The sequence below is a fragment of the Seriola dumerili genome, unplaced genomic scaffold (assembly GCF_002260705.1).
Source record: "Seriola dumerili isolate Sdu_G_001 unplaced genomic scaffold, Sdu_1.0 BDQW01000017.1, whole genome shotgun sequence".
Taxonomy (NCBI): domain Eukaryota; kingdom Metazoa; phylum Chordata; class Actinopteri; order Carangiformes; family Carangidae; genus Seriola; species Seriola dumerili.
In genome coordinates, this window is record NW_019174272.1 from 6,890,603 (window position 1) to 6,904,913 (window position 14,311).

At 40.1% G+C, this 14,311-nt stretch overlaps 1 protein-coding gene across 1 annotated transcript in view; it reads left to right on the top strand.

Moving 5' to 3' along the window:
• The window catches only part of tmem132c (transmembrane protein 132C), a 109,197-nt gene that overhangs the window by 79,126 nt on the left and 15,760 nt on the right, over nucleotides 1-14,311 (top strand). The window contains exon 5 of the mRNA XM_022752760.1: nucleotides 9,260-9,403. Coding sequence (XP_022608481.1) covers nucleotides 9,260-9,403 — 144 coding nt within the window. The remainder of the gene's footprint in view (nucleotides 1-9,259; nucleotides 9,404-14,311) is intronic.

Genomic DNA, 14,311 nt, shown 5'->3' on the forward strand with positions numbered 1-14,311 from the left:
ACCCATGATGCATTGCGTGATTCATGCATGAAATATGGCATTTGTGTTAAAGTTTATTTTGCTGTGCCTACAGAAAACCTGTACCCTGTGGAACCACTTAAATTCTAGTTTTGCTAATGGAATGCTGTGAACCTTCATCCCCGGCGCTGCAGCCCTCTCAGTTCTCCTAACTCTGTCAGCAATGGTGAAAGAAATTTTGTACAGCACGGCAAAAAAAAAAAAAAAAAATTCTGGGAAGATGGGAAGGGCAGATCCAGACTGACAGATCAATCTCAGAGTGACAGGGTCTGCACACGTCCATATCTCACATCTCCCCATAATTGTTAACATCCCACTTCAAATTCTGGCTGAGTTCTATTCATTCTGACTTTAATCCTGGCCCACTGAGGTTTCAAAGGAATGTGTGTATTTTTTAGTGGTAATGGACTCTACAGTGGAGCTGACCTTTGTGCCTGCTGAGAGAGGTCTGTGTCCAGAGGGCAGCTAAGCCAAGCTAAGCCAAGCTAAGCTGGCAGTATGGATCTCGATTAGAGACGGGTGAAGAAATCAGACAAAGATCAGGAGGTCATCCCCCTACAGGCATGGTTGGCTGTTGGTGAAGAACTCTTCATCGATTGTCTGAGTGTGATAGATATCAGGCTGAAATTGAGCAGACTGGCGCAGGCAGGGTTGTTTCCCTGCCTTCTGGCCTCCAGGCCCCAGCTCAATGGGCAAACAGCAGGGGCACGAGCGAGGCATCGGTTTACCAGCACCAGCATCAGTCAAAGCCTGCCAGCTTCTTACTCTGAGCTCCTGCAGCTCTCTCACTCATAGGTGAGCAGAGAGCCGGTGGTGTCCCTGGTGTCTGACCTTGATTCGTCGAAAGCCGAGTCCGACTGTTGTTGAAATTCATCGGGGACACCCGCTCCTCCCTCCTGACCCATTGATCTAAATGTATTACAGGTATGGTATTCATGAGAATTGCAGACGATTCGTCCTATAAACTTGAAATATAGTACTTCCACATCCAGCCATGTTTTATTCACAAGTTCCTTTTCACTACACAATGAGCAATCCATGGTCACTCTTTTAGCATCAACCCTAAATATTTCCTCTTTTGAAACTTGATTTTGTAAGCACAGACACTATTAAGCGTTCTCCTGAAGATGCATGGATGCAGCACATGGTGCTACGACTGCAGTTCATAAACCTACACATCTGCTCGTCACACAGACGATGTCTTCTTCTTTCAGGTGATGTGTGATAAGATTGAATATTTACCCATAGTAAGTCCCTTTGCTTTGTAGAAAATGTCGATTAAGGAGTTGGGCACGATTCATAATGTTACTAATATTTGTGGGGGGTTTTGTCCTGTCGGCAGCATATCATTGTGACACCTCGCTGCAGTCAAAGTTTACCCATAAATCATGTGCTCTCATTAATAATTTATAGTTGAGAGCAATTCAATGTGACTAAAACATCAATACTGTCCATGAACAGTTCTGGGAATCCTTTTACATAGCAGGTGCCAAGGCAGTGCAGATGAAAAAAAGTACAAGCTCTTGATATGTCATTGACTGCCCTTCTTTTGAAGTTTGTGAGGGCAACAATACAATATAAATCTTTCCACTGCAGAGTCCATTAAGCTCAGGAATTTCTGTGCAAGTATATGCAACTTTTTTACTTCAGTATGTGTTTGGAAGGTTCAGTGCAAACCGTTTTTAGTCTTTTTATGTTTTCTTTCTTACTTTGCTGCTTTCACAGTCACAATGGTTGATCATCACAAGTCAAACTCAGGTCAGAGATTTTAGAAAGAAGATGCTTTCTTCTTTTATTTCTGTCAGAGGCACTTACATTAAGAAAAATGGCCATTTAACTGGTTATATATTTAGGTTTAGTTGGAAAAGGCTCTGATATTTGAGGGACCTGGAGGAATACTTCTTAGCAAATACATTTATTCGCTTTATTGCTGAAAATTAGGATTATGTTACTATGATAAATGTGAAGCTACAGCCATGACAGCTAGCCGGGCTAGCAAGTTGTGCTTTTACAGGGGATTATTTGCGGGTATATTTCTTGGCCAGCTACAGTGACTTGCTGGCGTCTTTTCATCTCAGTGAGATTGTCAAACAATCAGCAGACTCTGAAGACACAGCCCCCAGCCAAGAAACAATCCAGCAAACAACCCCCCATAAAACCAGAATTTGTCTGTTCTATGTTTTTGTTTGGACTAAAGAAGATATAAGGTGTTAATTAGTGAGCTTTAGAAGCAAATTTTTTACATTTGCATGGAGCCTTTCTAGCCGTTTCGCCCTGCTCCCAGTCTTTATGCTAAACTAAGCTAATTGGCTGGTGGTGGTAGAATCATATTTACCATACAGATATGCGAGTGGTATAAACCTTCTCATATAACTCTTGCTACGCCTGTTAAATGTTGATTACTATAATTAACGCATACATTAAATCTTAGTTAAACCAAAAAGCTTAGCTCATGAGGAGGAGGTCTGGAGGTTGGGTTGTGAGCTGTAGCAGCAAAAAGCACTGGAAAGGGTGTGTATCAGTAGAGTAACAGTGAGAATATGTTATTCAGTGCTCAGAATATGCTTCAGAATATAATTGGATGTAACTAGTCAGCTGTTAGCCAAGTAGCTGATGAATGAGCTAGTCATTGTGACGCATAAAAAAAGCAGCTGATGTCAATCAGCTAATTAAAAAGCCCCGTCATTGTTTTCCCTGAAATAAGAGTCTGCTCTATACCTGGTCACTATGAAATGGTCCTGGCTAAAGCACTTTCTATCTAATAATGTGCATGTTTTTTCCAAAGGTTTAAATAGAAATGCATACAAATGCTATTCTATAGTTCTCAGAAATAATTATAGCGGTTTTTAGAAGTTACACCCACAAATGTGCCACAATCTACACTTGTCTATTATCAGCCTATCAATTCAGCTCTTTCACATATTGCCACCTTTGTGTGGTTGACTTCTATTATGTACTCTGACAGCATATGAAGTGCCCTTTCTATAATGTCTCTTAATTACTGAATGAGGTACCTATTAAAGTGGCACCAGTTCACTGTGTCCATGTGATCCTCAGCATGATCCCTCATTACCTCTCCTTTTAAATTGACACTTTCTGGAGCGGATCCACTATCAAAGCAGCCATCGAGTTAATCTTCTCCCGACCAGCCATGGCCAACAGTAATGAGCAGATCAGATCTCAGACCGGCGAGTACCTCAGACAGGGCACTGCTACTGAAAAGCGGTTAGAAGTGTTTTAGGATGCAGCGAGGGGTGACTGCTGAGTGGAGATGGGTCTTTGTGTGCCACGTACTGCAGCCACCTTTATCCTGTCAGTCGGGAAGAAACAAGGAAAAAGGGGAAGGCGGGAGAGGAACTGGTTGATTCTTGGAGGAGCAAGAGTGGGAAGAGAAGAGAAGGGAGCAAGAGAAGGACCCTCATTAAAAGGCAGTGTGTTGGCTTCACAATCATCCCACCACTTCAGTGCGCTGTCATGCAGTGATGTATCGCTCTGCATGGTGCTACCAAGGCCTTTATTCCCACTCTCCTCCATGTTTCTCGATTCTAGCCAATTAAACGCCCACTGGAATAGAGGGGAGGAAGTGCCACATTGAGCAATGCACAATGTGGAGAGAGGAGCTGATGAAAGGACATGTCTCTTTTAGTCTGCTTAATAGCCTCAGGACACTGTTTGAGTGGCGTATAATGTCTACAGCACAAGCCCCCGACTCCCATTTCAGTTTCCTCACACGTACGCATACTTTATCACCAAGGGATGAAAATGTTTATCAGAAGTATGAATATTTCATTCACTATAGGTTAGTTGACTATTGGCATATTTCATGGCCTTTTTTTTAATGCTTTTGCTCTTGAAATGACATGAAAGATCATAAAGAGACTCAATGACAAGTCATCAATCATGGTGGTAAAAGCACCAGATTAGGTGTTAATCATATACACTGTGTTTACCACCCGCTCTTCTCTCTGATGCACTATGAATAATGCAGACCCCAAAATCCCGAACTCAACACTGAGCTCGACCTGTTCGTTTGTAGCTGTTGCCAGACTTGTGGGGTCAGAATGTGGATGTGTTAGCGCTGTGGTAGAAGCAGAGGCTAATCGCAACACCCGGATAGGCAGCTTCACTACTTCTCATGCTGCCCGTGTCACTCAGGCTGACACCATAAATCTCACTTATTTTCAGATCCAACCGAGACACAGGCAGAAATTACGGCCCAGAACACATTACCAGCCACAGCAGCGTGCTGAATGCTAACAGAGAGATCCTTGATAAAGCAGACAGGCAGTTCTCCCACAGATTATTGAACAAAAAGACTCCTATCTGTGAGACTTGAGGGAGCAGATGGGGTTGTAAGTAAAGCACAAACACCAGCATCAACAGCTGAGAATCAAATGAACAATAAAGCAAGCTGCATGACACATCTTTGAAAATATAAATAAGAGCATTTGTAAACTTGTATTACTGCCTCTTGTGTTCTGTTGTTTAAGCATTTGTGTTTGCTGATCGCCAAACATTATTATCTTGTTTTCTTTTACATACTGGCGAGGGCAAAGAGTGGCAAAAAGGAGGACACATGTCTGAAAGACACAGAGATATGACAAGTAGAACCTGATTCACATGAATGCTCCTTACCCTCGCTTCCCATGGAGGCCTTTTTCAAAGTGCTATATGTAATACCCATAGAGAGTACTCAATTCTGATTGGCAGGGTGTGCCTCATTTTCAGACAACTGCACAGCCTCTTATTCTGCATCATCCTTCTAAACCAATGCTTATAGGTGATACAAGGTACTTATTTCAACTTCTACTACATTTACTTGGCTGGATTACCAATTGAGCATAGAGAGCAACTGCACTTGGGCCCTGAGATCCTCAGGCTCCAAGCTCATTGTGTGATTTCATTGTAATTTAGTTTAGCAATACTGCATGCACCAGTAAAAATTGAATAACTGTCTTATTCCGTGGTCCTACAGGGGACCCTAAAATCTTGCCATAAAATCTAGTTTTAAGGCATTTTTGTCCTTGGGCACCCATAATGCATTAATTTGGCCCTGCTAAAGACAATACCCATTTTATTTAAAAAGCATATTGCTCCAAAATATGAAGCAAAATACTGTATACTGATATTTAGTCAGTGGCCATGGTGCTTTGTAAATGAGATAATCCATTTAGATCCTTGTATTTAAGAAAAATAATGCACTCTGCATGGTGTGTTATTTTCAGGTGACTTCAGGCTTTGCCATGGATTACCTCTTAATAAATCAAGGCCACATTAATCATGAAACAACAGATCATAAATGTGAACAAATGAGGACATTACCAACAGGCTCAGGCTTTACAGCAATTTACATAATGTGTAATTTTGTTAGATTTGACAGGAAATCTGTCGGATTTTTATTTGATACAAAGGGAGCTTGCTTTATGACAGAAAACTGAAACTGAATTTTTCCTTTGCAACACATCTGCATCCCATATCTCCTGCTCAGGCTGCGTAATTCCAATTTCCCATTTATCTCATCTGAATGTATTGGGTTATCAAGGACTACTATAAGATCGTATCATTTCTCCAATAAATGCACATAGAACAGATGTGAGCAAGGTATTTAATAACACACGCACTGCCACGCGTAGCAACTTTTAATATTCTAAAATGAAAGATCATGAAACACAGCAGGTACAGGACTAATGTTAAAATTTTAAAGGCCCATATTTCATACCATCCTCATTCACACTACTGTAAGCTAACTGAGTGACACTGCTGATGTGCACCACTGGTCTCCATTTTGTGTTTAATTGTACTGTCTATGTCTGAGTGTGAACCACTGATGCATCACTGTGGGATCCCGCTGTGGCTTATTACTGCCAGGCCCTGCTCTCTGCTGGTCTCAACCTGCTGGGTCATCTCCAGCTGCTGTAATCTAACATTAGCCTCTGCTTTCACTAGGTCCCAACCATTTACCCCATCATGTATTATAGACGACCCTCTGGAAATGGAGGAATCCCAGTAGACATAGAATTAATTTACAGGGGAATTGAATCAAAGTCAGTGGCACAGGGAGTGAGGGGGGGGGGGGTTATATTGCTATATAACACTGTCACAGTCTATAAAATTGTAATGAAAATTCATTTGAAGATTAAGTGTTTTTTTGCGATTCATTGGTATCTCCTGCCTCAACTAATAATCATTTCACTCCAAAGCTGAATGGATTCAGTAATTGATGCTTACAAACGACCAGGCTCCTTTCAACCAAACTTAATCCTCCTTTTCTCTTTCTTTGAATAACTCTGATTCTCAAGCTCACAGACACAGGATGAGTCTTTAGAAAGCAAGTTAACGGAGCAGTGTGCAAGTCTTATGTACTACCCTGGTGACTGTGGAATACACATGAAAACAGTGACATTGAGTCAGACACTGTAGATTTGGTACTGTCTGCGCTCGTCAGGTTTAGCAATATGATTTGAAATGAATGTGACATCTTACTCAACAGGCATCACTCCAGGCTTAGATTTCTTCTCTGTTAAAAGAAACAAATAACAGTTGCTACCTCAATAGAATAGCACAGAAATGTCTTTAGTGCTGGCTTCAATACAGAGTGAAAAAAAATTGCGTGGCCTGGGGTTCCAGCCCATTGAAATTAAGGAAATCAATGCTTTTGTGTGAGACCATCCCAAGAGCAGAATGAAAACAGCTTAGAATGAGAGACTTTTGCCATGCAGTACAATTGTCTAAAGTCATTTCAGTTCCCCAATAACAAGGAGGCCCTGTTTGTCATACAGTAGAGGTATTGAGAGGTATACTTTGACCTCAATGGCAGCTACTTACTGGGGCGCCCGGGGTTCCTTTGCAATCTGTGTAATTGACGCACAGTTTCTTTGAGCTGAATAGACAGAAGAGACAGTGCATGGGTGACTAGAGAGAAAAAGTTACTTCAAACTTATTTTAACTGGCCCCATTTATCTTCTGATGATAATAGCGGTGTATGTGCATGTGTGTGAGTATGTGTAATTAAAGGTTAAGATTTCTGTTCAGCGTAATGAAGTTCCTCCATTGAATTCAAAGAACCAGGGCTATCTAGGCTGCTGAGGTTAGTCACTAAGAGTATCTCTTCTACAGTCCAGAGGCAAATTACAGCAATGGTGCTTTTTACATTGAGGCTAGTTAAAAGTATTCAGGCACTCAGTCTAATCTACAAAACATAGACTTGACTGAGTCCCAGCAGGTTAAGTTTCACCATTCATTTCATGAAAAACATTGAATATATTATTCGCTTGTTAATACCCAACTTCCTGGTGTGTGTTTTGTCATATAATAATGATAATGCCATATCATTTCAGTGAAAAAAAGCACATTAAGTTTACAGTGACTATAAAACAGAGCTAACAGCCAAGCCAAACAGCAGTAACTGCACTCTGTCACAGAGAAACAAACAACTAACTACACAACTAAAGCAAGATAATAGCAAGTGAATGCTAGCAAGTGAGATAGCCACATTTATATATTTATGTATTTATTTATTTGCCCAGCTGTTATCTGTAATTGAAAAATATCCAATTTACATCTTGGTAGTTTGTTTATTCCACTTAACTAAATGATATAAATCCAGTCATGATGGAGAGAATCACTGAAGCTACCACTAAACTCACTGAAGCTGCCACTAAAATTAGTGCAGTTTGGTGTGGCTAAGCTAACTTTGAATCATATATTTAGATGTAATACATTGTATGTAATTTTAAAGTATTGATTTTGACAAAAATATCAATAGCAGAAAGACACCTACCAAAACAGAGACACTTACAGTTAAACCCTATTAACCATGGAGCGTAAATTATTAAAATAAGGGTATTTTATGGACAGTTTGTTATTGGACACCACATTTTATCCCATATCCCGATGGAAACTAGTATTATAAATACTAGTACTAGTAGTATTTTTTAGTTATAGGTTCTGTTCTGTGGCAATGCTTTTTTTCTGTAAAATAGAGGCATTTTAATTATTCCATCCGTAACACGACGTTTTTCTTTTCCCCATTCACTTTGGATGGCAGTATTTATCTTGGCTTCTTTTTAATTCAATCGTTGTTTTTTTATTGCTTCTTATTTTATTCCCATATTTTCCTTCCACTTGTGTTTTTTTCTCTTATCATACATCATGACCCTGAATCTATAATATCCTCTTCAGCCCATCCAACCTCCTGCTGTGGCCTGACAGAAGAGTATAAGCATAAGGGTTGAGGAAGCCAATGAGAAAAGAGGCCAAGCATATGACTCAAGGTAGAAATGGCATTCACTATGTATTCCAAATAAGGCAGTGTTTGAGACATCTCCTGGCAGTAATCTTACCAGGCAATTACATGTGCACAGTAATCACAACCACTACAGAGGCTGCAAAGAGGGCTTTCAATTTGCTGTGGATGCACGGCAACATGAATAAAAGCTGGAACAAACCTGGCAAGAGATACTCAGTGACTTCATGTTATATTACTGATAGTGTGTCTGACAAGTGGAGGGAATGATTCGAAGAAAAATACTCATGTGATAGAGCATGAATACTTTTCCCACATAAAATTTAATTATTTCAGCATTTGATTGGTTTCCTGTCATTTATCAAGTCAAATCTAATTTTTTTCTGTCATTTCAGGGACGAGTGAAGCACAATGTTGTGCTAATTGCTTTCATCAGTTAGATGGCTTGACAGTGTGGGGGATGTTGTGTATTCAACCTAATATTTACATTCACAATAATTACAATAATCCCCAGATAATTATGGTAAATTTCATATTTAGCATCTTAGCAACTCAGCAACAAACTCAACTGGAGCTTCTTAAAAATCAATGAAAACAAAATGCTGGATGTTGAAAAACTGAAGAATTTTCTTTTTTTTGGAGACCAAATACCCAAAGGGAAGTTCCAACTAGATTCTAGTTGTACAGTGGACCTGGTACAATAGATTGTAAATGACAAAAACATGGATTTTTAGCTGCTGGAACAATGTCCTGGACAATGAGCTCACCAGCTGCCATCAGTCATTAGCCATCTACTCAGCAGTGGTTCTGATTTCACAGTGGTTTACCATATAATCACTAATCGAGCAGTGATTGCGGAAAGCAATTTTCAATACCACTTGTTACTTGCACTTTTTCTATTCTTTCTGAGCTGGTACTGATTGTTTTATTGGGTGGATTAGAGACCTGCCAGGCCCTTGACGACTACTGTGCTGAGCTCTCTCTCCCTCTCTCTAGGACTCTGAGATTTTGAACACCGCTGTGCTGACTGGGAAGACAGTGGCTCTCCCAGTAAAGGTGGTGACCATTGGAATAGACGCCTCTGTTACTGACGTCTCTGAAGCAGTCAAGTGTCGCTCTACAGATGAAGATGTGGTCAAGGTCAGTGAGATGAACTGTTGAAAAAGTAATGAACCACTGTATCTCTTCAAATAGCTTTTTGCTAATGTATTTCCGAGACTCGCATAGATTTGAGTTTTTACATCAGGAACATTGTGTCACATGGTGACTAGATGAAGCCAGATGAAGTGCAAATATGATCATATAAATATGGTTAGACACACTGTTACTTTGATAAACAGAACAAAATTGCTGTTCATTTTCTCAATTGTCTAGTGTGTAAAGTGGATCCCAATGCACTTAAAAGTAAGTGAGAATGTTGAATTGATTAATATTTGATTAATTTAAATGCTAATAACTTCATTATTTTGTCCATTTACTGTAATAGACTGTTGGCACTTTGAAAGTTGAATGTTGGTTTTTAGAGCAACTCAAATGCAACAGCAAGAAAATACCAAATCAAACTGAAAAAGGATTAACTACAAATATGCATTTAATGAGTCACACTACTCAAGTATTGTCAAGCCTTACAGACATCGCATTAAAGCTTATGTGAAATCAATACTGTAAGTATTAAAAATGCGACAGATAAGAAGGTTTTCTATGTTTAGCACATCTATATAAATCCTCCAGAAAGGATAAACAAACACCAGCAAACAACATGAAAGTGTGTGTTTGATATGCAGCAACTGCTGACAGGTTGCTCAAGTTTTCCTTTATTTTTAGAGCCCCTTTCAAACCTGGGGCACAAGGCACAACAGAATAAAAAGTCCCTTACAGTGTTATAAAGTTGAGCCCTCAGTGGCTTTGCCCTCCAATAAAAAAAGAAGTTGCTCTCCACCAGAATCCCAGTGACTCCTTAATAATCTATTGAAAGACTCAATGAAAAACCAGAGAAAAAAAAATCACATATGTCTGCGGCCTGTTTCCAATTCCAAGTGATGACGCTCAGTATCTAAAAACAGCACACCGCTGTGCCAAGGGCTCCTTCCAATCATGTTTCCTGTTTGAACCTGTCAAGATCAGAAAAGGATAGCGGATGTAGCTAATCAAATTCAAGTAATCTACACTGAAGAGTGATAATGACAGAAAATCAGAAACTAAAGAAGAGGAGGATATTTTGCCACATCGATCCACTTTATCATGTCTGATGCATGAGTTAGGGATGGTTAAGTGAGCACAAGAGGGAAATTAAATTGCAGTCAAAGATACTGTAAAAAAAAAAAAAAAAAAAAAGCCACAGCTGTGCCTCTGAGACCTCTAGTCCAGAGCACTCATCGGGCATGCTCACTGCTGCTCACTCAGGGAAGTTTTTTTCTAATCATAGTCTGAGATAGTGTATGTAAACATGACTAATTTATCTAATTTTGACCTAGGGAATTAGTGATAAGTAAACGCAGAGTGACACTAACCTGAATAATGAATCACTGAGCACATTAAATGTTGCTTCTATTCACTTGTGGCCTTATAATTACAGTGAATTTGAAAGAAACACCTCAGGTCACACGCTCTCTCTTTAATCCTCTTTGGAGATTTTTCATGCTTTAAAAAATTTTGGCTGACATGTGTAGGCTGACATGTGATGTGTATCAGTGGGGAACCCTGAGTATTAGAGCTAGGCCTGTAACCCAACCCCCATCCATAACTGTCACTTTATTTCCCTGTGACTACTCACATGCATATCAGCCAATAATTGTGTTGTTTTTGTTATTTTTCTATCCTTGAACTTAAACTATCCTTTTGTATTTAATACCCAAATCTAGTCTAAAATGACTGCTTTGCTTTGCTGGTAACACCTGCAGGGTTGACCCATCTATATCAATCACACTGTTAAGCACAACCTAAGTTATAACAGTACTGGTTGTGCACAGAAACTCAACCAAAGAAATCATTATAAATCAGTATTACGCTACATTTTTGTTTGGGTTAAACTAGGGTGTGTGACCCTAACTTCTCAACACAGACATGACAAAAGTGATGCAAGCGCAAAAAGAAACTTGATGGAACTGTCTTTTGGGATTCTGTTTCCGGCCGTTGGAAATTCATTGAAACACAGCTACATTAAGCTTGACAGTTAGCCTGCTATGGAGCAGCTAGTTCAGCAGTATAAGTTACCATGGTTACTGAGCAGGGGATCCTATAAGCCACAGTGATGGAACGGAACTCTGACTTAGCAAGACTTACAAAATAAGCCAGAATTTTCCATTATCTGCCCTTTATGGCCCAGGTCCAATGATCCTTCAGTAGTCACAGTTTATTTATGGGCCCCAGCTCTCATCAGCAGTGATGAAAACATGATACGGCTATGGACACTTTCCGTGCTGTGAGGTCTTTCAGGGCACAAACACTGTAAACAGACCTGTCACCTGCCCAGCACGGTGCTGTTAAACCACAAACACTCCACTGAGAGTGAGCTGCACTCAAAAAGTTAACACACAATCACAGACCAAACCATATCACATGGAGACTCTGATAGTTCACAGGAGCACCAAACCGGGATGGATCCATTTTAGCAATCTACACAGCAGCTAGCAGCTCACTCTTTTCATCTTGGTCGCTGGTGACCAGTTTAAAGCCCGTGCAAAGCAGCATATTGACACACACACAGATATAAATGCTGTTGGCAATATTGACATGCTACACATCCTAAACCAGCAAGGCTGTGAAACAGTGGCAATTCCCTACCTGTGAAGTCTGATTATGTGTCTGTTCTCATTATTTATAGTCCTTTAGTCCATAAGGGTCCACTCATCAAAAGTATATTCCAACTTGTCAGTACTGTCATGTGAAGTCCATCGCAGACTGACTGATCTCCTAGCTTAAACCTTCTTTCGTTTATTGGCGGGTGGCAACCAGCATTAATGTGCATTACCGCCACCTACTGTGTAGACCAGAGTTAAATATCCCCTAAAATAAAATGAAATAAAATCTAATTTTATAAACAAAAGACATGCTTCAGGCCTTCTGTGATGGTTGTTAAGTCCTAACCAATAAGTAAGCCAGATAACCTTTTCTCTGGCTAGATCACAAAAAAAAAAAAAAACTGATTGGATAACTCCATTTTCCTGGTTTCAGGGCAGTAACCCTTTCATTTCTGAAACAAACTTGATAAAAGAAAATGATACATTAGGCTTCATTTAGAATTATAGGTAAGTAATTATAAAATTTGTTAATATTATTATTATCTTTTACTAAATGAAAGATATTGAAAATAACTCTTAAAATGCTGATGATGTGTTTGCAAACTACAAGCTAGACGGCAAGTAGCCACAAACACAACTCCAAATGAATGACACTGTTCTGTATCTGCTGGAAGTGTAAATATACAGTGGTTAGGTAACAAATTCGCCATATCAATTCAAAAATTGATAATAAGTCAAGCTATGTTGTGTTCATAGCTTCTTTCCACTGCCCCCAGGTGGCCATAAAATGATGTGAAAGCCTATACATGAGTTTTAAATGTTTAATTTTGTGAATTTTCTGCCCTGGATTTCAATGAAAATGAAAAATTATGAACATTCACTGAGTAACTCATATTTCCATATTTTGGCATTAAACAAATGTCTCAGAATTTATCTTTGCCTCTCAAGGTCTTCGGATGGATTTCAGTTTCTGACATAGAAAAGAATAATTAAAACAACAACACAAATATACTCCACTGTTGTGTGTTCATGAGTTTCCGGAGCATTATCTATCACCATGTTAGCCATGAACTGTAGTTACTCAAGGTCGTGCTATGAGTGGGCACTTACAACTGCTGCTCTGATGAAACAGGGCTATTAGAATATGTGCAGACCTTCCTCTTGTGTTGAAGTGAGTGGTGTAGCTTATGCAGAGGAGTCTGAGCGGCTTAATTGCTTCTGTCAAGCCAACTCTGTGTACAAGCCAGAGACAGGCTCAGCCCACCTTCATGCTCCCTACTCCCATCGCTCATATCTGCCGTGGATTGTATCTGTCTGGTGAGTTGTTAATTTCCTTGGCTAGATCCAGAGACAGCCTTAATGTCCTCTGTAAGTATTCTCCCGTTAGCTGCCTAATGTGTCTGATTAATGTGGCAGTGGATCCTCCTGGACGTTTATGATACTTTATGAATCAGAATGACGGAGAGTGTGCAATTCACACAGACAGTCCCGCCCTCAGTCTGCCGCAACACACATCATGCTGGGAGGGTGTATGAGGGGTTAAAGGGATTGCTGATTAAGTGGGGGGGGGGTGTCTTTATATGTTAAATATTGATTTGGAGCTATGTTGGCCAATAATATAGCATAGTAGGAGGGTGTAAGCACATCAATGTAATGTATTGGGGTGGCTGGATGTCAGCTGCCATGTTTTCCATAATTGTTTCTGCTTAGATTGTTGGGGAATAGATTGAGGAAATGCCAGCAGGCAGTTAATTTGCCTGTCACAGGACATACTGCAGCAGAGCTATATGTTGATAAATCCCACACTCATTTACACATTTTTTTTCCTAGTACAAATAGAGGTAACCTTGCTTCACATATTTTTTGTGAATGTGGCAAGAAAAGTAAGACTGAAAGGATAAACATATTTGTCAGTAGCATCCATTTTATCGATTATTCATATCACAGTTAGATATGGTCAATGAGCCTCGCAGGGAGCCCAGGTCCTTCATATCCTGCAATCTACTGCTCGTGCGGACAGGTTTGCAGAGCCCCGGCTTGTGAGAAAAGTCTAAGACGAAGGGGTTGTCAAAGGCACTTCAGTCTCAGCAGACTGAGTGTAGTGAGAGAGAAAGAGCTGAACAATGAGGGCTGATAAGGAGCAGGGACTCCTCTGACATCTTTATCAGTTTAAACACACTCTCACACTGGGAGCCCTGATGGAGCCCAATCTGCTCCATGACTGACTGTAGCCGCGGGAGCGATGCCGCCCTTGTAGAAATGTTCAAAAGCTTCATTAAGCAACTCTGTCAGTCCCTGTTACATTGCA